We start from the raw sequence: 26,352 nt of genomic DNA on the forward strand, positions 1-26,352 counted from the left end.
ATCAAACAGGCAAAGTGTCAATACAGGACTAAGATCGAATGGTACTACACCGACTCCAACGCTCGTCGGATGTGGCAAGGCTTTCAAACCATTACAGACTACAAAGGGAAGCACAGCCAAGAGCTGCCTAGTGACACGGGTCTACCAGACAAGCTGAATAACTTCTTTGCTCGCTTCAAGGCAAGTAACACTGAAACATGCATGAGAGCATCAGCTGTTCCGGATGACTGTGTGATCACGCTCTCCGCAGCCGATGTGAGTAAGACCTTTAGACAGGTCAACATTCACAAGGCCGCAGGGCCAGACGGATTACCAGGGTGTGTACTCTGAGCATGCGCTGACCAACTGGCAAGTGTCTTCACTGACATATTCAACCTCTTCCTGTCTGAGTCTGTAATACCAACATGTTTCAAGCAGACCACCATAATCCCTGTGCCCAAGAACACTAAGGTAACCTGCCTAAATGTCTACTGACCCAAAGCACTAATGTCTGTAGCCATGAAATGCTTTGAAAGGCTGGTCATGGCTCACATCAACACAATTATCCCAGAAACCCTAGACCCACTCCAATTTGCATACCGCCCCAACAGATCCACAGATGATACAATCTCTATATTGCCCTTTCCCACCTGGACAAAAGGAACACCTATGTGAGAATGCTATTCATTGACTACAGCTCAGAGTTCAGCACCATAGTGCCCTCAAAGCTCATCACTAAATTAAGGATCCTGGGACTAAACACCTCCCTCTGCAACTGGATCCTGGACATCTTGACGGGACACCCCCAGGTGGTAAGGGTAGGTAACAACACATCTGCCACACTGATCCTCAACACGGGGGCCCTCAGGGGTGCATGCTCAGTCCTCTCCTGTACTCCCTGTTCACTCATGACTGCATGGCCAGGCATGACTCCAACACCATTATTAAGTTCGCCGATGACACAAAAGTGATAGGCCTGATCACCGACAACGATGAGACAGCCTATAGGGAGGTCAGAGACCTGACCGTGTGGTGCAAGAACAGCAACCTCTCCCTCAATGTGATCAAGACAAAGGAGATGATTGTGGACTACAGGAAAAGGAGGACCGAGCACACCCCATTCTCATTGACCAGACCATAGTGGAGCAGGTTGAGAGCTTCAAGTTCCTTGGCGTCCACATCACCAACGAACTAACGGTCCAAGCACACCAAGACAGTCATGAAGAGGGCACGACAAAACCTATTCCCCCTCAGGAGACTGAAAAGATTTGGCATGGGCCTTCAGATCATCAGAAGGTTTTGCAGCTGCACCTTCGAGAGCATCCTGACAGGTTGCATCACTGCCTGGTATGGCAATAGCTCGGCCTCCGACTGCAAGGCACTACAGAGGGTAGTGCGTACGGGCCAGTACATCACTAGGGCCAAGCTTCCTACCATCCAGGACCTCTATACCAGGCGGTGTCAGAGGAAGGCCCTAAAAATTGTCAAAGACTCCAGCCACCCTAGTCATAGACTGTTCTCTCTGGTACCGCACGGCAAGCGGAACCGGAGCGCCAAGTCAAGGTCCAAGAGGCTTCTAAACAGCTTCTACCCCAAGCCCTAAGACTCCTGAACATCTAATCAAATGGCTACCCAGACTATTTGCATTTCCCTCCCCTCCCTCTTCTACACTGTTGCTACTCTCTGTTATTATCTATGCATAGTCACTATAATAACCTACATGTACATATTACCTCAATTACCTCGACACCAGTGCCCCTGCACATTGACTCTGTACCGGTACCCCCTGTATATAGCCCTGCTATTTTTATTTACTTCTGCTCTTTAGCTATTTGTTATTCTTATCTCTTACTTTTTTAACGTATTTTCTTAAAACTGCATTGTTGGTTAAGGGCTGTTGTATTCGGCGCATGTGACAAAAACAATTTCATTTGATTTGTAAACGTATATCCACAATTCTAGGCCAATGGTCTGTTTGTGAAGTACTGAGGTGGATGAGAGCCATATGGCCCTGAGGGCTTCCCATCCTGGCCCTGCATGGTTATACAACAGCCCAGCCACATGGGTAACCTGAGGGAGGGATGAGAGGAGGAGAGGGAAGAGGGGGAGAGAGGCTGGGAGGAAGGGAGGCGGGGACAGGAGGAAGCATCAAGTGGGAAATACTCATAATGAGGTAATTGGACCAGCAGCAGTGTTCTATTTTGATACAGTGTTGTGTTGTGCTCTCCTGCAGCATGAACAGTGTTAGACTATCTGGCTAGTGCTAGCTCTACTAACTGTGTCTGCAGGCCTTCAGAACTGGATTTGGCACTGTGGCTGCTACGTAGGCCTTTCTGGCTAGCGCTAGCTCTGCTAACTGTGGCTGCTGCATAGCCCTTCCTGGCTAGCGCAAGCTCTGCTAACTGAGGCTGCTGCATAGGCCTTTCTGGCTAGCGCTAGCTCTGCTAACTGTGGCTGCTACAAGTCTAGCTATAGTGCTGGCTCTGCTAACTGTGGCAGGTACAAGTCCAGTTATAGTGTTAGCTGTACTAAATGTGAACTGTGGCTGCTGCTGTCTGGTCATAGAGTTAGCTCTGCTAACTATGGCTGTAAGACTGCAGAGCCAGCCCGGGTTATTTTGAGCAGGATAAGCAGGTGTAATTTTGCATTGCGTGAGGCCAGCAGTGTTGTAGCATGCAGCTTAGAAGCCTCTGACCTATTCTGGCTACATGCTGGAGCGTGTACAGCCGGGCCCCCCCTTGAGATGTCGATAAGAATCGCTACAGTAGGCTTGCTAGTATCTTGTTGGTGGGGGGAGAGGTAGGCTAGGCAGATTTAAATGATGCAGCAAAACCAGATTAACAGCGTTGGCTTTTTAGCACCCTGCCCCAGTTCCTAGAGGGACAGCGGTGTGAGGGAATGCAGAGGCTCATTGGACCATTGTTGAGGTGTGGTGGTCTTACTGGGGCTTTTACAGTCGCTGAAGCAGCACCCAGGTGGGTACTACATTTCAGGACTGGACGATCCAGCCTACCTATGAAGGAGGAGCTGTGACTATCGAAGACGACAAGGTGCCCGTTGAGGAGCTCTGTGGCATGTCTGTCAGATGTCTCGAGCTCCCTGCCTGGCTGTACCACCTACTCTCCCTCTTCATGATACTACTTTACTGAACTGCTTATCATCATCTAACGATGTGGAAGACCAATATTGCCAGATCCCTATATTTGTTTTATAAAATTGTTTTTGGTTTATTTTGTTTTTAAAGCAACTTTGAGATTCTACTTGTAATGAAAAGCGCTATTTAAAATAAATATATTATTATTATTATTAGAGGGTAGGAGAGGGTGGTATACACACCCACACACACACACAAACAGGTGTATAGGCTACTGTAGGCATATATTCTATACCCTGCTATATATACACAAAAACACAAAACATTAATTAGGCCAGGCAAGCTACAGCTACCCTTGGCTGTATTACATTAGAGACATTGGAGCCATGCTCTAACAGTTAAAGCTCACACGCTCAGCAGTGTGGCGACAGCACAGCTGTGGCGTTTCCCACCATTTCCTGTGGTTACTGTGACACGTTGCAGTAACCACAGATAGGGTTTGTCTGTAAATAGAAGGTTCTGATAGAGAGGAATAGGTCATCATAACTTATGAGTCATGTGTTTTTAGAGAGAGAGAGAAAATGGGAGAGAGAAGAGAGGGAGAATATAGAGGGGAGAAAGAGGGGGAGGAAATGAGAGAGAGCGAGAGAGAATGGGAGATAGAGAATATAGAGGGGAGGGAGAGGGGGGAGGGAATGAGAGAGAGAGCGATAGAGAGAACAAACACCATTATAAATACAACTAAATGTTTATTTTTCCTTTTGTACTTGAACTAATTGCACATCATTACAACACTGTATATAGACATATGACATTTGAAATGTCTTTATTCTTTTGGAAATTTTGTGAGTGTAATGTTTACTGTACATTTTTTAGTGTTTATTTCACTTTAGTTTATTATCTATTTCACTTGATTTGGCAATGTAAACATATGTTTCCCATGCCAATAAAGCCTCTTAAATTGAAATTGAATTGAGAGAGAGAGAGAATATAGAGGGGAGAGAGGGGGGATGAGAGAGAGAGAGAATGGGAGTGGGCCAAGGACACACTGCCTTTCAGACCAATACAACACTCCAGAACAGAACACAGCACTGCAGAGTCTGTCTGTCACAACTGCATGTGTTCTAAGGAAGACAGCTTGCACACAGCTGATTGAATGGTATCTCATTTGACCATGAATCAAGTAACTGACTTTGTTTCAACAAATTCCACTGAATCTTGGATTATATCAGATGTACACATGTAGCCTCCATGGCTTTGAAATAGCTAGCTGTAGTGTAAGCTATAGATAGGGACTAACTATATCTGTAATACACAGTGGCCACGCCTGCTCTACTATACAAATGGCAGGTCAACAGTAACTAGCTGTAATACACAGTACCAAACTGACAGTGGTGTACACATGGCCTGTTTTTTTCTAGGTGAAATGAATCCCTGTGTATCAGCATTGCTCTAGGTACAATAAACCGCTATCAATTATTCACACAGGAGAGGAGAGAAAAGGAGGGGAGAGATGAACAGAAAATGGAGGAGAGGAGGAAAGGATAGAAAAGACAAATAGGAGAAAGAATAAACAAGCTGAGAGGAGTGAAGTTGAGATCATAGGAGAAGAGGGGAAATAACAGGAAGGGAAAGGAAAGGAGAAGGGAAGAGACGAGACTAGGCAAAAGATAACCGTATTAGCAGCAAATTGTGATCGACCCGCTGAATCAATATACCCCGGCTCTGCCCTGTCCCTGCTCCGTAACTGACACCGTTTCAATGTGGTCCAGAGAGATGGCAGAGGTTCTGTGCGTGTGCGTGTGTGGCAGGGTTAAAGGCAGAGTGTGTGGACAAGGAGGCATGAGTCTCGAGAGGCCTGCTCACTGTCCGACAGTACAGAGGCTCCTTTGTGTGGCCAGTGCAGACGCCTACGCAGAAAGAATGTCATCTCTCTCAGGACCCAGCGGTGCCAGACTCGGTAGCCCCCCCACAGACATTATCCGTCATCCCTCCACACCCTTCCCACTGTTCCTCCAGGCCTCTCCATCCATTCATCTGCTTTCCTTCCCTCACATCCCCTTTAGGAAAAATCTATCCAGCCTTTTTTATTAGCTATCTATTTTACTCATATTTTATCTCCATATACAGGTACAATTCAAATAATAACTCTGTCTCTCACCAATAGTATTACGTGTTTTCCCATTGTGCTGTGGTGTACAGCCATAGAGATTTATCTAAGTGTCTAAAACAAAGCTCTCCAACCCTGTTCCTGGAGAGCTAGTGTCTTGTCGGTTTTCGCTCCTACCCTAATTTAGCCCACCTGATTCTAATAATTAGCTGATTGATAAACTGAATCAGGTTAGTTACAACTGGGGATGGAGCGAAAACCTACAGGTTAGCTCTCCAGGAACCGGGTGGGAGAGCCTTGGTCTGAAACCATGCGTAATCAGCCCAGTCATAACTACCCCATTCCATATTTCACAGGTCAGGAAACCACGGCAACCACAGAGGACAGGTAAACATCTCAACTGGATGACAACTGACGCTCCTCCCTTCACACTACCATGTTAGCTCCCAGCAGGCACGTAGAGGCCTTTTCTCAATTCGATTTGCTTAACTCCTGTGTCCTCTCTCACCTCCTTTTGAAAAAGGACAAAGGTAATCGAGGAGAGGCGGCGAGGTGAGGGAGCGTGGATGAAAATGAGCTTGTATGAAATTAGACTCTCCTTCTCCACTCACGCGTCATCAGGCAAATTCCACTTACAGTGGTGGATCGCAAAATAAATATGTAAAGTGTTAATTTGTTTTTAAGTTAGCTATGCTAGACATTTTATAGATAAAACGCTAAGTTTCATATTGTTTTTAAACGTGTGCATGCTTCTCTCCTCCGACAAAACAAAAGCCGACTCAAAGTGGATGTGGCAGATTTCAAAATGCTTCCGAGAAGGACTCAGATAGGATACACATGACTATCCTCGATGAAAGGTGGCTATCGAGGAGGGGAGGACACTCTTCCGTTCGTCCACTAATGAATTTACATCTCCTCGACCACTTGAGGAGAGAGCAAAGGCCTGAGATCTCTGCTAGGCCCAGCCTGAGCGCTCCTTATCGGGGAAGGCATAGAGTCGTTCACCTCTAGGCTAGCCTGGGAACCAGAACTGGGTCAGAGTTGGGTAGGAGGAAAAGCCTGTGAAATTTCTAGCCCAAAACAACTAGATATCATGGCATGGAGGCTAGCCACATGTCACCACACCCCAGCCAGGGAGCACAGACACATCATATCTCCCATGCCAGATCCACCCATAAGAAAAAAAAGATTGCAGTCAGAGTGCAGTATAACTGCAGTATGCTGCAAATACTGCGTTCACATTTTTTTTACTGCAGTAATTTGGCAGAGTAACTGCAGTTACAGTGCAGTATAACTGCAGTATATATAACTACTGCGTCCAAAATACTACAGTTGCTGCAATTTTTGTAAGGGCAGAGATGGGTGGTGTAACAGGTTAAGGAAGTTAGGGCTCAGGAAATTAAATCACAATTTATTTAAAGTGTATTTCACTAGGTCTCAACACACTTAACAGAAAAAGTTTGAATTAAAAGAGAATAAAAATTCAAATGAGTCAGGGGTAAAGGGATTGGGGGTGATTTTTGGGACTTACGTGGCCACCTGGTGCATGACTTTAGTGGAGGTGTCTTTGAGTGTGTCCTTCAGGTTATCCTTGAAGTTGCTGAAGAACTTGCCGGCTCCGCCTTTCACCATATCCAGCAGCCCTCCGCCATAGTTGGCATCCATATCTGGAGATGGAGGACCTTTACAATTAAGAATGACGAGAAACACACACTGAGGATGCAGACAAAGACAGACAGACATGTAAGACGCATGTAGAGACACAGTATATGGAGCACAGAACAGAGAAACAAATATACCTAACAACATGTGTGTCTTTCATCCCCAATGGCCCGACAAACAGAAACAACATCCAACATATAATATAGGGCTGTCCCCGACTAAAATAAATCTTGGTTGCCCAGTCTGTTCTTTCGACCAATCGATTGGTTGACATTTTAAAACGTGTATTTTTCCATATATATACACAAACACATCCTACTGTATTGTGTTAATCAAATCAACTAGATGCACTGCGCTTGTCTGATGCTTTAAGCACACTGTTTGATTAAATAACTAAGACACACAAATGACTAGAGGGAGTCCGACCGCAATGTATTTGGTTGTGCCAGGCCGGGCTCAGACTTGCTACGCTGTGACAGCGAGTGACTGAGTGACTAGCACCCGTTGTCTCTCTCTCCTCCCTGCTGCAGCGACCACCACAGAACTTCAACAGTGTGTATCGCGCTGTCCGTGTCGATGAAGCTGCAACATAATTACCTCGTATGTTTAAGAAAAATATTCCCTCTTCCCTTAACCCTTGCTCTCGTCACGTGACACATATATGCACCGCATGCACTTATTTTAGAATAAGGATAAAGAAGTTGACAAGATGGGGTCAGCCCTAATATAACAAGCACACTAATTGGACCGATAAACTGTTCGAAAGAGAGAAAGAGAGGGAGATGCAGTCAACTCTGGTACTGTGCTAGTTCAAGAGAAAGCCCTCCTCTTGGACTTTACCCAAGTCCTATATCTGATTCAGCAGCCTGGTCTAAACACACTCCTCCCTTCCCCACCCCATCCATCTGTACACAGCACATGGCACTGAGCTGACACTACCACTACCACTTTCACTTCCGCAACCACTACTCCTAAATGTGTTCTCTGAACATTCTTGTAACATCAAGAAAATGTTTCTTGCACAAGTGTATAGTTTTTGTGTTTTGGGAATGTCCCAACAATGTTCCCACCAGACTCTTCCCACAGCCTAATGGAACATTCTGGGAACCTTTAAAGAACAGACTAAATGTGTTCTAGGAACATTCTTGCAACATCAAGTGAATGTTTTACACAAACATTCTATAATCATCTGGACAGTTTTTGTGTTATGAGGATATTTGCAGCGCCCTAACGAATGTTCAGAAAACCTTCACAGAACCAATTTTGGTTTGCTGGGAGGTCTCCTGATCTCAACAAGATTTCTTGGATAAAGGAACGTTATTTTATAAAAAAAATATATAAAAAAATACCACCACCACTAACACAAAACTCTGAATCACTCAGATCACACCAATAGGAGTTATTGGGGAGTAGTAGGTCTATTGCTCTTTACAGAGAAATCTACATCACTAAATATACGAGATTATCAATCAGGCAAAGTGGGCGATTAAGCTTCAAAAGCGGCTCCATTCTGGCATCTAGGAGGGACCTGTGTGTGCACTGACTGCATTCATTTGAATTGATTGCATCACATTTTATGGAGTCTCAGAAGACAGGAAATCCATCATGAAGGTAAAAATAACATTTTGTTAGAATTCCTACTGAAATGGAGGGTTGCCTTTATGTCCTGCTACTAGTGTGTGTGTATGTGTGTGTGTGTGTGTATTGGGGGAGGGGGAGCTCTGGTAGATTATGGAGGTCAAATTGAGCTATGTACGGCGGTTCCCGTGCGCCTGCTAAATGTTTTAACAATACAGAAAGCTCCACATAGTGCCGTATAGTGTCTTAGGTCTCTCTTGTCGTGATGTGTGTTTAGTCCTATCTTTTTATTTGATTTGTAATCCCCCGTTCCTGCAGGAGGCCTTTTGCCTTTTGGTAGGCCGTCATTGTGAATAACAAGTTGTTCTTCACTGACCTGCCTAGTTAAATAAAGGTAAAATTTAAAAAATAATAAATGTAAATTACTCAGCATTGTCATGATTGGTTGTGGGGGTACATCCTGTATAAACAGAAACTCACTTCCTTGACAACTTTGACAAAAGGCTATCAGAACAAGTTCACAAATAAAATACATCTTTATGATACCTTGTGTATGGATTTCAAAGACACAAAATGAGTTTGATCTCCTGGAAAAAGATCTAGGAGGTAATGGGGATAGATGCCAGTAAAGAGGTCAATGGAATGCAGACCGTGGGGGACAGCAGGGTGCTGAATTGGCGCACATTCAACAAATCTGATCTAACAAAGTGGATATTTGTCAAATCTGTTATGATTGATCTATTGTAACAGGCACACAATGTAGTTACTAAAATCCGATTTGGATATATTTGGCTGTTTTTGCTACATAACATTTAGAGGTTGTCCCTTTTAAGGTTTAGAAAAAGTGACTGCTAAATGCTAACTCCCATCCGTATACGCTGGTAGCATAGCTAGCATACAGAAATCGGTTGTGGTTGTCAAAGGCGTTTTAAACTGTATTGATTGATGACGATGACATGAAAATATATTGGGGTTGACATCCATACAAGCGTTATACTCCAATTTCTACCTCAATCTAGTGTGAAATACACATATAAACAATAGCCTAAATGTAGACTAATTTGCTGCTGGGGCAATGGGGAGATTTGGGATGGAGATGCAGATGGGAAAACGGTTCAGCCTTTTTATTTAGGGTCAAGGGTTAAAATTGATATCAGTGAAAAGTGTGATTTGTCAAATTGAAAATGTAACTATTAGTCATTGATTCTTTGAAAGTATTTGCACATAGATCTTTTGGATGGATCTAGAATCAAATCAAATAAATGAGCACCATGTGAAATTTATAGGAGCATGTCAAATTGAGTGTCAAAGGAAAGCTAAGAGTCTATATTTTGGAGAAATTAAGGCATACAGCACATTCGGGTATTCAGACCCCTTGATTTTTTCCACATTTTGTTACTTTACAGCCTTATTCTAAAATATATTACATTGTTTTCTCCCCCTCATCAATCTACACACAAATCCAAAACAGGTTTTTAGATACATACTTTCCCCCCCCGGAAATGTCACATTTACATAAGTATTCAGACCCTTTACTCAGTACTTTGTTGAAGCACCTTTGGTAGTGTTTACAGCCCCGAGTCTTCTTGGATATGACGCTACAAGCTTGGCATACCTGTATTTGGGGAGTTTCTCACATTCTTCTCTGCAGATCCTCTCAAGCTCTGTCAGGTTGGATGGGGAGCGTCGATGCACAGCTATTTTCAGGTCTCTCCAGAGATGTTTGATTGGGTTCAAGTCCAGGCTCTAGCTGGGCCACTCAAGGACATTCAGAGATTTGTCCCGAAGCCACTCCTGCATTGTCTTGGCTGTGTGCTTAGGGTCGTTCTCCTGTTGGAAGGTGAACCCCCGCCCCAGTCTGAGGTCCTGAGTGCTCTGGAACAGGTTTTCATCAAGGATCTCTCTGTACTTTGCTCCGTTCATCTTTCCCTCGATCCTGACTAGTCTCCAAGCCCCTGCAGCTGAACAATATCCCCCACAGCATGATTCTGCCACCACCATCATTCACCGTAAGGATAGTCGTCTTGATTACTTTCTTATGTCATTCTCTCATGCACCAAAAGTTTAAATAGTGTTGATAGGTGACAGAATGCGGTCGGACCCTCACATATTTGGCATATATATATTACTCTTGCAGAATTTCCATGTGGGTGAGGATATTGGAAATTGAATCAAAGCCTACATGATGATAACTTGTTTTTAACAAGGACAGAAGAATTCATAACTGACTTTTTTCGACATAACATAGGTACAGCAGATCCCCTTACTGTATGGGACACTTTTAAATATGCCTTTAGAGGCCATGTAATTCAGTACTCATCTACAAAACAAAAGCAATTTACAGTTGAAGTCGGAGGTTTACATACACCTTAGTCAAATACATTTAAACTCAGTTTTTCACAATTCCTGACATTTAATCCTTGTAAAACCTCCCTGTCTTAGGTCAGTTAGGATCACCACTTTATTTTAAGAATGTGACATGTCAGAATAATAGCAGAGAGAATTATTTATTTCAGCTTTTATTTCTTTCATCACATTCCCTGTGGGTCAAAAGTTTACATACACTCAATTAGTATTCGGTAGCATTGCCTTTAAATTGTTTAACTTGGGTCAAAGGTTTCAGGTAGACTTCCACAAGCTTCCCACAATAAGTTGGGTGAATTTAGGCCCATTCCTCATGACAGAGCTGGTGTAACTGAGTCAGGTTTGTAGGCCTCCTTGCTCGCACACGCTTTTTCAGTTCTGACCACACATTTTTATGGGATTGAGGTCAGGGCTTTGTGATGGCCACTCCAATACCTTGACTTTGTTGTCCTTAAGCCATTTTGCCACAACTTTGGAAGTATGCTTGGGGTCATTGTCCATTTGGAAGACTCATTTACGACCAAGCTTTAACTTCCTGACTGATGTCTTGAGATGTTGCTTCAATATATCCACATAATTTTCTTTCCTCATGAAGCCATCTATTTTGTGAAGTGCACCAGTCCCTCCTCCAGCAAAGCACCCCCACAACATGATGCTGCCACCACTATGCTTCACGGTTGGGATGGTGTTCCTCGGCTTGCAAGCCCAAAAAGTACAATATTTGTACCCATGTGCAGTTGCAAACCGTAGTCCGGCTTTTTCATGCGGTTTTGGAGCAGTGGCTTCTTCCTTGCTGAGCGGCCTTTCAGGTTATGTCAATACAGGACTCGTTTTACTGTGGATAGAGATACTTTTGTACCTGTTTCCTACAGCATCTTCACAAGGTCCTTTGCTGTTGTTTTGGGATTGATTTGCACTTTTCACACTAATGTACGTTCAACTCTAGGAGACAGAACGCGTCTTCTTCCTGAGCGGTATGACGGCTGCATGGTCCCATGGTGTTTATTGTTTGTACAGATGAACGTGATACCTTCAGGCGTTTGGAAATTACGACCAAGGATGAACCAGACTTGTGGAAGTCTACAATTTTTTTTCTGAGGTCTTGGCTGATTTCTTTTGATTTTCCCATGATGTCAAGCAAAGAGGCACTGAGTTTGAAGGTAGGCCTTGAAATACATCCTCAGGTACACCTCCAATTGACTCTAATTATGTCAATTAGCCTATCAGAAGCTTCTAAAGCCATGACATCATTTTCTGGAATTTTCCAAGCTGTTTTAAGGCACAGTCAACTTAGTGTATGTAAACTTCTGACCCACTGCAATTGTGATACAGTGAATTATAAGTGAAATAATCTGTCTGTAAACAATTCTTGGAAAAATGACTTGTGTCATGCACAAAGTAGATGTCCTAACCGACTTGCCAAAACTATAGTTTGTTAACAAGAAATTTGTGGAGTGGTTGAAAAACAAGTTTTAATGACTCCAACCTAAGTGTATGTAAACTTCCGACTTCAACTGTAGGTCAAAAGAGTCCATATTAACAAAGGAAATTGAAGGACTAACAGTACAGACAGCAATAAAAACTACAGCATAGAGGCTCAGAATAAGTTAGAGGAAAAAGAAATAGAGAAACTTATTTAAGAAAGATCCAGTGTAATATATTATACAAATAAAGTGAAAGTGAATGGAATATGGGGAAAGACGCAGCAAATCTTCAACATAGAAATGCTACCAGAAAGAATTTACTGAAACTTCTTACAAATTATGGAGTCACTCATGATTCACCAAATTATATTTTAAAAGAGGAAGTTAAGTACTTTAAGCATATGTCTCCTCCATCTCCACTAACCAAAGCTAATTGTATGGATTTTTTTCTTATTAACAATGTAAAATTAACATCTGTACAGAAAGACTCATGTGAAGGCCAAATTACAGAGGAACTTCTTGACGCAATTAAAGCCTTTAAGTCCGAGAAAATTCCAGGGCTGCATGGCAAACCAGTGGAAGTATGATATACTCAGAGAACCGTTATTAGCATGTTTTAACCACTTATGGTATATTATTGGAAACTCAAGAAGGTCTGATTTCATTATTACTGAAACAGGACCCAGGTGGTAAGTATAAAGATTCAGTCCATTAAAAAATTCAGTGGCCTCTTACACTTCATTGTTGTGATGCATAAAATCTAGCTAAATGCTTAGCGCATAGAATTAAAAAGGTTTTGTCAGATTTTATTCATCGTAATCAGACAGGTTTATTTTACAATGGAGATAACATAACACAAGCACTGGAAACAATAGAACACTATGAAATATCTGGGAAACCAGGCCTGGTATTCATAGCTGACTTTGAAAAGGCTTTGATAAAGTACAACTGGAGTTTATATATAAATGCCTGGAATATTTCAATTTTGGTGAATCTCATAAAATCGGTTAAAGTTATGTATAGTAGTCCTAGGTGTAAAATAGTAAATAATGACTACTTCTCAGTTTTAAACTGTCAAGATGAGTAAAACAAGGCTGTCCACTTTCGGCATATCTATTTATTATTGCCATCGAAATGTTAGCTGTTAAAATCAGATCCAACAATAATATTAAGGGATTAGAAATCCATGGCTTAAAAAGAAATGTGTCATTGTTCACTGATGATTCATGGTTTCTTTTAAATCCACAATTAGAATTCCTCCACAGCCTCATAGAGGATCTATATACTTTTTCTAACCTCTCTGGATTAAAACCAAAATATGATAAGTGTACTATATTACGAATACTTACAGTCGTGGCCAAAAGTTTTGAGAATAACACAATTATTAATTTCCACAAAGTCTGCTGCCTCAGTTTGTATGATGGCAATTTGCATATACTCCAGAATGTTATGAAGAGTGATCAGATGAAATGCAAATTAATTGCAAAGTCCCTCTTTGCCATGCAAATGAACTGAATCCCCAAAAAACATTTCCACTGCATTTCAGCCCTGCCACAAAAGGACGAGCTGACATCATGTCAGTGATTATCTCGTTAACACAGGTGTGAGTGTTGACGAGGACAAGGCTGGAGATCACTCTGTCATGCTGATTGAGTTCGAATAACAGACTGGATGCTTGAAAAAGAGGGTGGTGCTTGGAATCATTGTTCTTCCTCTGTCAACCATGGTTACCAGCAAGGACACACGTGCCGTCATCATTGCTTTGCACAAAAAGGGCTTCACAGGCAAGGATATTGCTGCCAGTAAGATTGCACCTAAATCAACCATTTATCGGATCATCAAGAACTTCAAAGAGAGCGGTTCAATTGTTGTGAAGAAGGCTTCAGGGAGCCCAAGAAAGTCCAGCAAGCGCCAGGACCATCTTCTGAAGTTAATTCAGCTGCGGGATCAGGGCACCACCAGTACAAAGCTTGCTCAGGAATGGCAGCAGGCAGGTGTGAGTGCATCTGCACGCACAGTGAGGCAAAGACTTTTGGAGGATGGCCTGATGTCAAGAAGGGCAGCAAAGAAGCCACTTCTCTCCAGGAAAAACATCAGAGACAGACTGATATTCTGCAAAAGTTACTGGGCTTGAACTGCTGAGGACTGGGGTAAAGTAATTTTCTCTGATGAATCCCCTTTCCGATTGTTTGGGGCATCCGGAAAAAGCTTGTCCGAAGAAGACAAGGTGAGCGCTACCATCAGTCCTGTGTCATGCCAACAGTAAAGCATCCTGAGACCATTCATGTGTGGGGTTGCTTCTCAGCTAAGGGAGTGGTTTCACTCATAATTTTGCCTAAGAACACAGCACGAATAAAGAATGGTACCAACACATCCTCCAAGAGCAACATCTACCATCCATCCAGGAACAGTTTGGTGACGAACAATGCCTTTTCCAGCATGATGGAGCACCTTGCCATAAGGCAAAAGTGATAACTAAGTGGCTCGGGGAACAAAACATCGATATTTTGGGTCCATGGCCAGAAAACTCCCCAGACCTTAATCCCATTGAGAACTTGTGGTCAATCCTCAAGAGGCGTGTGGACAAACAAAAACACACAAATTCTGACAATCTCCAAGCATTGGTTATGCAAGAATGGGCTGCCATCAGTCAGGATGTGTCCCAGAAGTGAATTGACAGCATGCCAGGGCAGATTGCAGAGGTCTTGAAAAAGAAGGCTCAACACTGCAAATATTGACTCTTTGCATCAACTTCATGTAATTGTCAATAAAAGCCTTTGACACTTATGAAATGCTTGTAATTATACTTCAGTATTCCATAGTAACATCTGACAAAACTATCTAAAGACACTGAGGCAGCAGACCTTGTGAAAATTAATATTTGTGTCATTCTCAAATCTTTTGGCCACGACTGTATACATTGCGTGTATTTTACCAATCAAATGGTCTGACCCCGGTGGACATACTCGGAATACACATCCTGAAAGACAGAAATGATCTCACTCCAAAAATAGATAACATCTTGCTCCAATGGAAAGAAAAATACCTGTCTATTTGTGGAAAAATCACTCAAATTAACTCTTTAGTCATATCACAATTGACCTATTTGCTTATGGTTTTGCCTACACCTAGCGACCTGTTTTTTAAATGATATGAGCAAAAAATATTCAATTTTATTTGGAATGGCAAGCCAGACAAAATTAAAAGGGCCTATTTATATAAAGAATGTGAATTTGGTTGGGCAGAAATGATTAAATATTAAAGCATTAGACCTCTCACTAAAGGCATCAGTCATACAAAAGTTATACTTAAATCCGAAATGGTTCTCTAGTAAATTAGTAAGAATGTCTCAACCCATGTTCAAGAATGGCCTTTTTCCCTTTATTCAGATTACAAATGTTCACTTTCGGTTAAGTGAAAACGAAATAATCTCCAAAATATCTGTCACGTATACTCCCTCTCCGGCCTCTAGGTCATCAGGCTGCTGATTATCCCGCACACCTGTCACCATCGTCAAGCACACCAGCGCCTCATGACACTCACCTGGACTCCATCACCTCCTTGATTATCTTCCCTATATCTGTCACTCCCCTTGGTTCCTTCCTCACATAAGGGAAGCGTCAGAGAGTGTTTTATTTGTGTCAGTGTAAATGACATCCGGTCCGGGAGCCGCTACAGGCTCTCATGCCTCAGCCAGATCACCAGGCCCCCCTGCCTCTGCAGGCTCGTCAGGCTCCCCTGCCTCAGCCGGCTTGTCGGGCTTTCATGCCTCCCCCGGATCGCCAGTCTCCCCTGCTTCTATCCAAAATTACAACAAACTAATTGCAGCATTACCGCAAAAATGAGAGAGGCAAGTGGAAGGGGGAAAAAGTAAGGAAATTGACTGTCGGACCTGCATTAAAGACCGAAATTGCTTTAAAAAAATTGTGATAAATAAAAATATATACCAGTTTCATTTAAGGACCAAACAATTGACAGCTGTGCCATATAAATTGCGAATAGTTGGGAAGAGACTTTCGATGTACCGATTCCATGGCATTTGGTTTATGAATTGACACACAAAACGACGCCAGATTAAAAACGTAGAATTTTTCAATTTAAATGATTATGCCAAAATTCTTGCAACCAATAGAATGTTATATATGTATATGGGGGATACAATTTTCCCAGCTCTGCAGATTTTGCTGCGAGGAGGCAGAGTCATTAGATCTGGCTGTTTTTCATGGTTCGGGCTAGGCCCCTTAGTTCCTGTGAAGGGAAATCTTAACGCTACAGTATACAATGACATTCTAGACGATTCTGTGCTTCTAACTTTGTGGCAACAGTTTGGGGAAGGCCCTTTCCTGTTTTAGCATGACAATTCCCCCGTGCACAAAGCGAGTTCCATACAGAAATGGTTTGTTAAGATTGGTGTGAAAGAACGTGACTGGCCTGCAACAGGGCCCTGACCTCAACCTCATCGAACACCTTTAGATGAATTGGAACGCAGACTGCGAGCCAGGTCTAATCGCATAAAATTAGTGCACTTCCTCACTAATGCTCTTGTGTCTGAATAGAAGCAAGTCCCTGCAGAAATGTTCCAATATCTAGTGGAAAGCCTTCCCAGAAGAGTGGAGGCTGTTGTAGCAGAAAAGGGGGGACCCAAATCCATTTTAATGTCCATGATTTTGGAATGAGATGTTCAACGAGCAGATGTCCACATACTTTTGATTGTGTAGTGTATTTCCATGTTAAAATGTTATGCGAGGCATTTCCCCCATTGGTTTTGATGGTAGGCCACCCTATTGGGCCTACGTTATGATCAAATAGCCACAGTAACCTACTTGACCGCTGTCTGAAACTGTAACTTAAAGCGGGTACAGTCTCAGTGATCACAGTAATGCGCGCTAGAAGTTGCACAGAATTTTCACAAGATTCAAGTTTGCACTCAGCAGATCTGACATTTTCTCAGTTCCGAAAACATTTTGAGGGATCATTGGTGGTAAGTAAGTCCCAGTACATCACTGGGGCCTGAGTTCCCTGCCATCCAGGACCTCTATACCAGGCGGTGTAAGAGGAAGGCCCAAGAAATTGTCAAAGACTCCAGCCATTCAAGCCATAGACGGTTCTCACTTCTACTGCCTGGCAAGCGGTACCAGTGCACCAAGTCTGGAACCACCAGGACCCTGAACAGCTTCTAACCCCAAGCCATAAGAATGCAAAAACAAAGCTGCTAAGTAGCTAATTAAATGGCTACCCAGATTACCAGCATTGGCCCTTTTTTGAACTAGGTCTCTTACACGGACTATATGCACACACACTGGACCCATACACTCACACATACTTACACTGACACCCCAACACACACATACACACAGACAATACATATTCCCACATACACATAAGATGTGCACACATGCATACTGAAGCCACACACACGTTCACCCGCATACACACACACACACACACACACACACTTTCAAATTCACCACATACGCTGCTGCTACCGCTCAGTCTATAATCTATCCTGTTGCCTAGTCACTTTACCCCTACATATATGTACAGTACATAAGTACCTCAATTACCTCGCACCTCTGCACATCGACTCGGTACTGGTACTTCCTGTATATAGCCATGTTATGCCCTAAAGCAAATTGAAAAGTAAAGCCTGTGAAGCCTTAAATGTGTGAAACCCTGTGTATAAAGTTTGTCTGTGTTATTTAGCATACTGTTTTGTAAGATATGTTTGTCTATTGTGTTATATTTGTTGTTAATAAGTTATAATTTTGGAATCCCAGTCTAGTTAGCTAGTTTTGTGTTTTAGGCTAGTGTGCAGCGGCTGCAGCCAGCAGGTGTTATCGATGAGGATGTTTCAAATGATCATCATCTGGTGAGTGGAATGGGTGTTTTTTTTATTTTTATTGCAGCTCGCTTGCTGTTGTTATCACTTTGAAAATAACTTGTGTGTAAAACATTGTTCCATTGAAACTTTAGATCACCGGTTACTTTGTGTGCTGAACGGTGACAAATGCACTGGGAAGTAACAGTTGTACATTTCTATGGGCAAATGGTTGAGTTTTTGTATTCTTATGATTGGGACTTACTGACTTATTATGTCCAGGTGAACAGGCTGCTTATCTTTTAACATCATGCTGTGTGCGACTGCTGTCTTTCTATCGGTCCTATGTATTTTACAGAAAGTGCACTCCTACGTGGAGTGTGCTGGTATCACATTCGCTGTACTTTCAACATCACGAGCCTATCACACTCACATCCTTTGATATGTCACTGTTGTCGCGTTTGGTGATAGTGTGATAGTGATGGCGTTAGGCTACCATGGGTTGTGTAAGCAGTATGGTTGATGTTTCTGGTAGCATTAGTTTTGCAGGTGCTGTTTATGTGTGAGTGGCAGCCCGAAGCCTGGCTCAGCCCGAGGAGCGCATTAAGTGATGCTATGTTTCTGTTATTTTTAGCGATTTCTGAATTTGGTACAAAGGCCTAGGCTCAATAGCCACGGTTCGCCACTGACACAAACACATAGCGTCAGAACCTCCTCCTCCACAGCTGTATGTAGACAACAACACAGAGAGTCTGCAGACATCTTGACTAATACACGAGTGGAAATTTACAGATCTTATTCGGTTAAAACAAGAATTTCTGAAACTATATCTAAAGAGTCATTGTGTAACTCAGACATTATTTACCACCCTCCTTCAGACTATGTGACAAGTCATTGTGTCCCTCTTTTAAAGTAATGGAGCCTCCTCCACAGCAGTCCCTTAGTTAGCTACTGCTCTCTGAACTCTGACCAAAACGCCCCCTCTCAACCACCTCCTCTGCTCCCTTCCATCCCTCCATCCACCCTGCTCCAGTCAGACACCTCTGATGTGTGAGAGAGAGACCCAGTCACAGAGGCGCTGGAACAGATAGAGACTTGGCCCAGTCGGTCAGAGAGATCAATACAGACCGTCTCCATGTGCCTCTCTCCTTCAATAGACCTAACCTTTCTCACTTATACCCTCCATCTGGTGCAGGGTGAAAGAAAGAAAGAAAGAAAGAAAGAAAGAAAGAAAGACAGACAGACAGACAGACAGAGACAAACAGAGACAGACAGACAGACAGACAGACAGACAGACAGACAGACAGACAGACATACAGACAGACAGACAGACAGACAGACAGACAGACAGACAGACAGACAGACAGACAGTGGGTGAGTGAGTGAGTGAGTGAGTGTACTGCAGTAGTGACATGTGTGCCTCTATTGTGTGCCAAACAGGAACTGTCCCAACAAACAGGCCCTAAGCTTTTCAATTATAGATGCTACTGATAAGACAAAGAGTGTATGATTCATCTGTCTGGAAGGGACATGCAGCTTGGCCTATATACTGACCTATGTGGGAGATACACACCCACAAAGCATGATTGATACAGCAGATATGCACCATACCATTATGCATTTCTTCCTCTAGAAAGGATCCTAAGTGTTCCGTCAGTAGAAAGAGTGAAAGCTATCATATCACACCCACATTTCACAATGTTCCCCTTCATTTAAGAATCGAATATTCACAGCAGACTGCAGTGACGCCATCCAGCCATCTATTATTCACTTAATGTCAATAAAACAGATCTACTGTAAGAGAGCTGCCCTGGATTTGGGGAGATGGGGAAGTTTGCATTTCTGATATGAAATTTATCACATAATAGGCACTTTCGGATATCGAACGGATGGTGCCCGGTGGTCTTGTCATTCCCTATCAAACACATTGGTGATTTATATAAACCTTTTCTACATGGGAAGACCTCCAATGCAGTCTCAGAACCTAACTACTAACCAGACACCTCCTGTCTAGCTGCAACTTGTCTCTGGGTCTGTCTCTGTGTCTGTCATTGTGTCTGCCTCCGTGTCTGTTGGTCAGTCAGTCATTCAGTATGCCTGTGTGGCTGGCTTGCCTGCCAATGTAACAAGGCTGGCCAGATGGACGTGGGAGTCTGCAGAGCTCTGATGTTTACTGAGCTACACATGGAAGCAGAGAAAGCTGGAGATACAGACTCAGCCACCCCATACAGCAGAAGCAGCACCAGCCATACTGCAGAGGCCAGCCAGCCAGCTAGCTGTCTAGCCCGGACAGACTCACCTGACACTCAGCTCAGATAGACCCAGTCCTTAAGGTTAGGTTTTTTCATTGCACTGCAGTGCTGTGAGCTGTGGGGATAGCCCTGTTCACAACCTTACCACTTGTATGTGTCGAACTGCTTTGCTTTATCTTGGCCAGGTCGCAATTGTAAATGAGAACTTGTTCTCAACTTGCCTACCTGGTTAAATAAAGGTGAAATAAATAAATAAATAAATAAAAAACGGTGGCTATTTAACTCTCCACATGATATAGGCCAGGGATTTTCAAACTGGGGTCCACGGCCCGACGTACTGCAGGGGGTCCACAATAATATTTTTTGGTGTGAAAATGTATTATTTGATGAATATCGCTAGCTGCAACAGAATACCATTATGGATACCATTTGTATGTCTCTGTGTCCAGTATGAAGGAATTTAGAGTTAGTTTCCCGAGCCAATGCTAACTAGCGTTAGCGCAATGACTGGATGTCTAGAGTAGCAGTTAGCATGCTAGCTGTTCTTGTTCATCTGACTCTGGGGAAGTAGGTAAATGGCTTCTTTGTCAAAATCTACAACTATCATTTTAATCTGGAGGAAATTACAGTCACTGGAGCTAATTACAGTGTTTTTTCTGTATAGAAAATTCTTAGGCAGGCCGTCTAAGCGATAATGTGCGGGATGGAAAAACAGTTTCACTGTCAACTTAAATGACCAAAACAAGATATTTTTGGATAGAAAAACTGTTTCAGTGTCCACTTAAACAACCAAAACCAGATAGAAAGCATGCAGAAAAGATATTGAACTATATATATATATTTTAATACCATCTTTGAAAAACTAACAATCAAATAAAAGCTAGACAGTCAGGGAGAATCGAAAATTCCAAAAACTGGGCATTCAGGGCATTGATTTTGTTTGAGGAGAGGAACACAGCATTAGCATTCAAACTTTAACATTTCCTCTCAGCTCATGACAAACGGTTTAACATTGCTGGAAATTAGCTTCTAAACTGCAACATTTTCTCTCAACTCAATGGAAAAATGTGTAGAATTGCAGGAAACTAGCTTTACAATAGTGAAATGTTCTCTTCGCTGCCAAGATACCTTTACAGCTAATAGACTATGTTAGTTCACACTTCCAATGAACTGTGGGGAGGTCAAAATAATGACACTGTCTACCAAATCTATTCATTTTAAAATGTTGATTACTTCTACTTGCCATTATCATTCACATTCACCTATCATGATAAGACAATACTTTTTTGTTAACATCTGATGGGGGTCCGGTCTGGGTAGCCGGTTTGCCTGGGCAGGGGTCCCTGGGCAAGAAAAGTTTGAAAATCCCTGACCATAGGCAATTGTATATGCAGGAAATTCACAACATGAAATTATTAAAAAGGAACAAGGACAATTATATTATATTATTGGGTTAGTAGGGGGTTTCCTGCCATGTAAACTATTGTCAATCTGTCTATTACTATCACTGGTAATCACTTAGGACTACACCTTAGCAGGGTGATTGATAGGGGCTATGTTTATGGTCTAATGCGTGCATGTTGAATTACAATAGTTGCAGTTTTATTACAATATATGTAGCCTAATAAAAGACTGCAACATTAAGCATTTTTTGTTAGAATAGTAGTGGATGCTAAAACAGACATACATATGTTGTTTCAACCCGAAGTATACTATGACGAGATCAGCTCGACTCACACAAAATGAAAGCAGAACGATGTAGTCCTACATAATGAGACAACCACGATTACATGATGTAATGCACGGAAGCAACAAGACATACAAATATCAGACAACATGGGCTAGATGGATAACCTATTTGGACCTGTTCACACTCATCTTATTCAATTAAATATATTTCATGGAGTATCACACGGCGATAGGCGTGCTCTGCTTCGCATGCAACAGAGCAGCGTTATCCGCATCTTGTTCTTGCTTGCTGCGCGTGTGCCACACCGCCTCCCATGGCGAGAGAGCTGCTTACCTGAGCTGTCCATGGTGCTGCAGTCGTCCTCGCGCAGTGGGCCTGCCTTCGGTCCTCCTAGGGTTGCTGCTACCGAGCCGCCGCCGATTCCGCTGCCTCTCCCTCCACCGTTATTGAAGTTACCGCTGCTATCGACCAACTGTAAAGATTCATAGCCATCGTAACTGCAGGTCTTTTTCTTATAGCCACCCAGTAGGCTCATCTCATTCAACTCTGCGCCGTGGATTTGAGAATTACATATAAATACTACAAAAAAAGCTACTGCATGCACATATCCCCGACGACAAAAATCTCAGATATCTGTTTAGAAATAATCCACCAGATATGCGCTAGCAGTTCCAGCACCGCGTCTCCCTGTTTTCTTTTCTCCGCGATATCATAAGCAGAACGTTGTCATCAGGATCGCATTTACTACGCCGCACATCCACCGCTATGCCTGCCAGTCCCCGTTGAGTTAATGGGTCCTTTCAGGCTTTCTGCTCCAGGCCAATCCTGACAACACCATGTCGGCAGTAGGTGACTAAACGATCGCCTGTTTCATTGTTATTTCTTTACAAAGCAGTAGGCTAATATTTGTCAGAAAATATACATGTTGGATAGGTTGTATATGTGATTTAACCTACAGGATAGCCTACATAGGATTGATTCTATTCTACACGAAAATATTCCCAAATCGATTTATAATAACATATTTTAACAGCCTATAGTTAACACAATATCCTCATATGCTCATAATAATAATTAAGGCTTAAATTAACAATATTATTACAGAACACTTTTCAGGCTCTTATAAGCTATGTAGGCAATAGTCTCCATTGCTAAGGGCTATAGTTTAAGCTGGTTATGGGCCAGTTGTAGGCTATACAGTATCGCTCCACAGACATAGTATAAAGGAATTAAAGTGCTGAAGTCTATTAGTCCGCACTGTAGGACAGCATTGTGCTTTAAAGATCTCGACACCCTATTCCCTATATAGTGCACTGCTTTAGACAAGGGCCACGGGCCTCTGGTCAAAATGGGCAGTGGTCAAAAGTAGTGCACTATATAGGGAATAGGGTGCCATTTGGGACGCAATACCAAGTCAACTACTTGGAGTTCTGGAACATGCTTCCTTCCTTGGCCCAGTCCCCTGGCAACTGAGGGGCTGCATGGTTGCTCAAAGCAGGACTCGGGCCTGGGAAACCCTTTATACCAGGAGCCCTGGATTGAAAGCGCAGCAGGGAAGGGAATTTCCAAAAAAAGATAAATGATTCCCCACGTAACCGGACACAAAGTGCCACTCCATTGAAGGATGTAGTTTCCTCTGAAAGCCAGCCTCCCAACATCAGACATTTCCCCCTGATGCATTGCTTCAGGATGTCAACTCCTGCTTTCAGTCTCCAATACAAATGGTTACAACCTTCACTTAGAAAACTGGACCAGGACATCAAAAAAGCAATGTAATGTCCTGACATTGCAGCTGGGTTTTTTTTATACCAGTGGTGACATGGTATTTTATGGTTATGGTCACACAACTGTGTAATACAAGAAGCGATCACTTTGATAATGACAGTGCCCACTGTACTCATAACTAACTAACCCGTTTTGAATTTGGGATCCAGTTTTAAAAGCAGATCACACTGTACTGACAACTACACTTCCAAATAATTCATCATAATGGACAGATAAGTGAATATGAACAGCAAACAGGGAGAGACAATCATAAACCTGCTAAAAACAATGACAGCAATTTCTTGTTAAATAAATAACTACATAACCCAGCCTACTACTGCCTTTATTAACTTCCTAAAGCTTTAAATTCCACATTGAACTCATTCATACTTTTATAGGAGGGGTTTAACCACTTGGTTATGTCTTGGATGTTAATAAGACACTGTGGGTTAAAGAGAAGATCAAGTTTAACAAAGACCGTGGGATATTTTACAAGACCTTTGCCTCATAAACTGATGTTAATTTCAGCTCTTCAGCTGTACACCCCCTCAAACATTGCGCTGTGGCATCCATGTTGGGTGCCTTTACTATATGATTTTTAAGGCATGTCCATATAATTTTGAAGACAACAATAGTATGGAAGTCCGGCCAACTGTCCAACCATACAATCGTTCTCTTCAATAGGCCTATACTGACCAAAAATAAGCTATTCTACTAGATTAATTGGATTTGCCATCATCTTTAAGGGTGGATAGTGGATTAATGATTATCCCTATACTGTTTAAAATGGAATGACCACTGGAATCTGCTGGGTAGGGTTAGGGTCCACTGGCAGACATAGGGAGATTTTCAACTGCATACTCCGAGTCCTCTCATCGCTTCCTTCTCAAAACCCATTTCATGAGGAAGCCAGAGGGCCAGACCCTCTGACCTTCTCCACCAATGGGTTTTCAGGAGTATGCAATTGAGATTCTCCCATAGTATCGCATAGTATTTCTATATAGGCCTATGCTATATCTCATTATTCAATCTATGAAGAATTTTGTATATTCATGCATAAGAGAAATATGCCATATAGCTAAATCAAGTTTAGACTTCATCTGGTCAGTTGCTCATAATTAAGGCTACTAATGTCTATAACTCATATTAATAAGCTACACCTACACTGAAAAATCTAGTCCTGAATTTATCTATCTTCGATAATATAATGTAATCATCAGTGCGTTCAAGACAAGGGGGAATTCGGAAAAAAACGAAGCCCGAATGAGAAAAATAGTTTTGAACGGTTATCCAACTCGGAATTCCAAGTTAGAAACTCGGACATCTTTCTAGAGCTGCGACTTTCCCACCTGAAAATCACTGACGTCATTATTTGACCTCGTTTGTCCAGTTGTCTTGAAAGCACCAAATGCCGTCGTGGTAAAAACCAGAACTGGCAATCGCATAAGCGACTGGATCATACAAGGGATTTCCTTAATATTCTTCCTCAGCAAAACCCATTTCCCTTTAAAACTGAGCTTAATAATTCATTTGATAATGATAGCAAATAGGCTCATTAGTAGAATATTTTGATGTTTTTTCAAGGATTGTCGTCTTGTTCAACCTGCCCCTCCAATGCAATGTGTCCGCCTCCAATAAACGCGCATTCAGCAACATGAATCATCCCCGTCATAGCCAGCTTTTTTTTGTTGCTTTTTTTAACTAAACATGTAATTTTCCATTTTGATGTCTCACAGAATAGAAACTTTGAGAATTATGTTCGAGTTTTCCCAAATAGTTCAATTATGAATAATCTCAGATCATGTCTAAAAATCCCCTTGGTCATATTTGTCATTCAGTGTACTTGGAACGTTTGTAACCGTTAGGCTACGGCGGATTCATTACTCATATCAGTGCACGTTTTTTGTTTCATAATAATTAACAAATGCATAGAAAGGTTTAAAGCTTCAACAGTAGCCTACGGGTTATAATCAACGTCATATAGGGCTTGAGCGCAGAGGGCCTTTTTCCCGTCGTTATGCATTTCCTCGCCTAAAGAGGAAACACCTGCACTGAAAATAAAGCCAAACATCAACGATGCTATGGGATATTCATATTCCAATATTCTGGTAAAAACGCAGATTGATTTCTACTGTTGGCCAAACCACGATATTCAGAAAATCTTTCTGCAGAAGAGAATCATTCTTTAATGTTAACACATGAAGACGATGCTTCTCCAGAGGAAGCATTTCAGTGGTATTTGATATAAAACGTATATGGTTTCAAACGAATGATGTAAAAAAACAGCCCTTTTTGTCATAGGCCTCCCTACCTTCCAGAGCGCTCGCTGTCATTATCTCAGGAACCCCGACGTCCTCAGCTCTGGAGATGCGCGCGGAAACCCCAGCTGTGGTCTGAGAAATGCCGACTTTCGATTTGTCATTCGCTGCCTGTCAAAGGTCAAACGTCCTTCTGTACCTCGACCTGTAAGTGGTGTTCGGGTACAATGTAAACTCCTGGGGTTGGCTAACATTAGAATTACAAGGACTACGACATCATCATATCATCATCACCTTATATATTGCATGTGAGCTTCAGTGAAACGAATGCTGCGACCGCCATTTGCTGATCTCACACT

General features: G+C 42.4%; 1 protein-coding gene across 11 annotated transcripts in view; it reads right to left on the reverse strand.

Annotated features, from left to right (window-relative positions):
- LOC110521797 (auxilin) overlaps window positions 1-26,352 on the reverse strand; it is a 60,375-nt gene extending 34,023 nt beyond the window's left edge. For 2 of the 11 annotated variants that reach the window (XM_090231999.1, XM_036969487.2), the window contains exons 1-3: window positions 26,047-26,352; window positions 22,305-22,443; window positions 6,715-6,865 (exon numbers count right to left, since the gene is read on the reverse strand). In XM_090231999.1, coding sequence (XP_090088125.1) covers window positions 6,715-6,865; window positions 22,305-22,317 — 164 coding nt within the window. In that variant the 5' untranslated portion in view covers window positions 22,318-22,443; window positions 26,047-26,352. Of the gene's footprint in view, window positions 1-6,714; window positions 6,866-7,442; window positions 7,650-22,304; window positions 23,961-26,046 lie in introns of those variants that run through there. The other 9 variants (XM_090232000.1, XM_090231998.1, XM_090231997.1 and 6 more) reach the window with 6 other exon arrangements.

This window comes from Oncorhynchus mykiss, chromosome 4, assembly GCF_057628025.1.
Source record: "Oncorhynchus mykiss isolate SJ-2025 chromosome 4, ASM5762802v1, whole genome shotgun sequence".
In the NCBI taxonomy this organism is placed as follows: domain Eukaryota; kingdom Metazoa; phylum Chordata; class Actinopteri; order Salmoniformes; family Salmonidae; genus Oncorhynchus; species Oncorhynchus mykiss.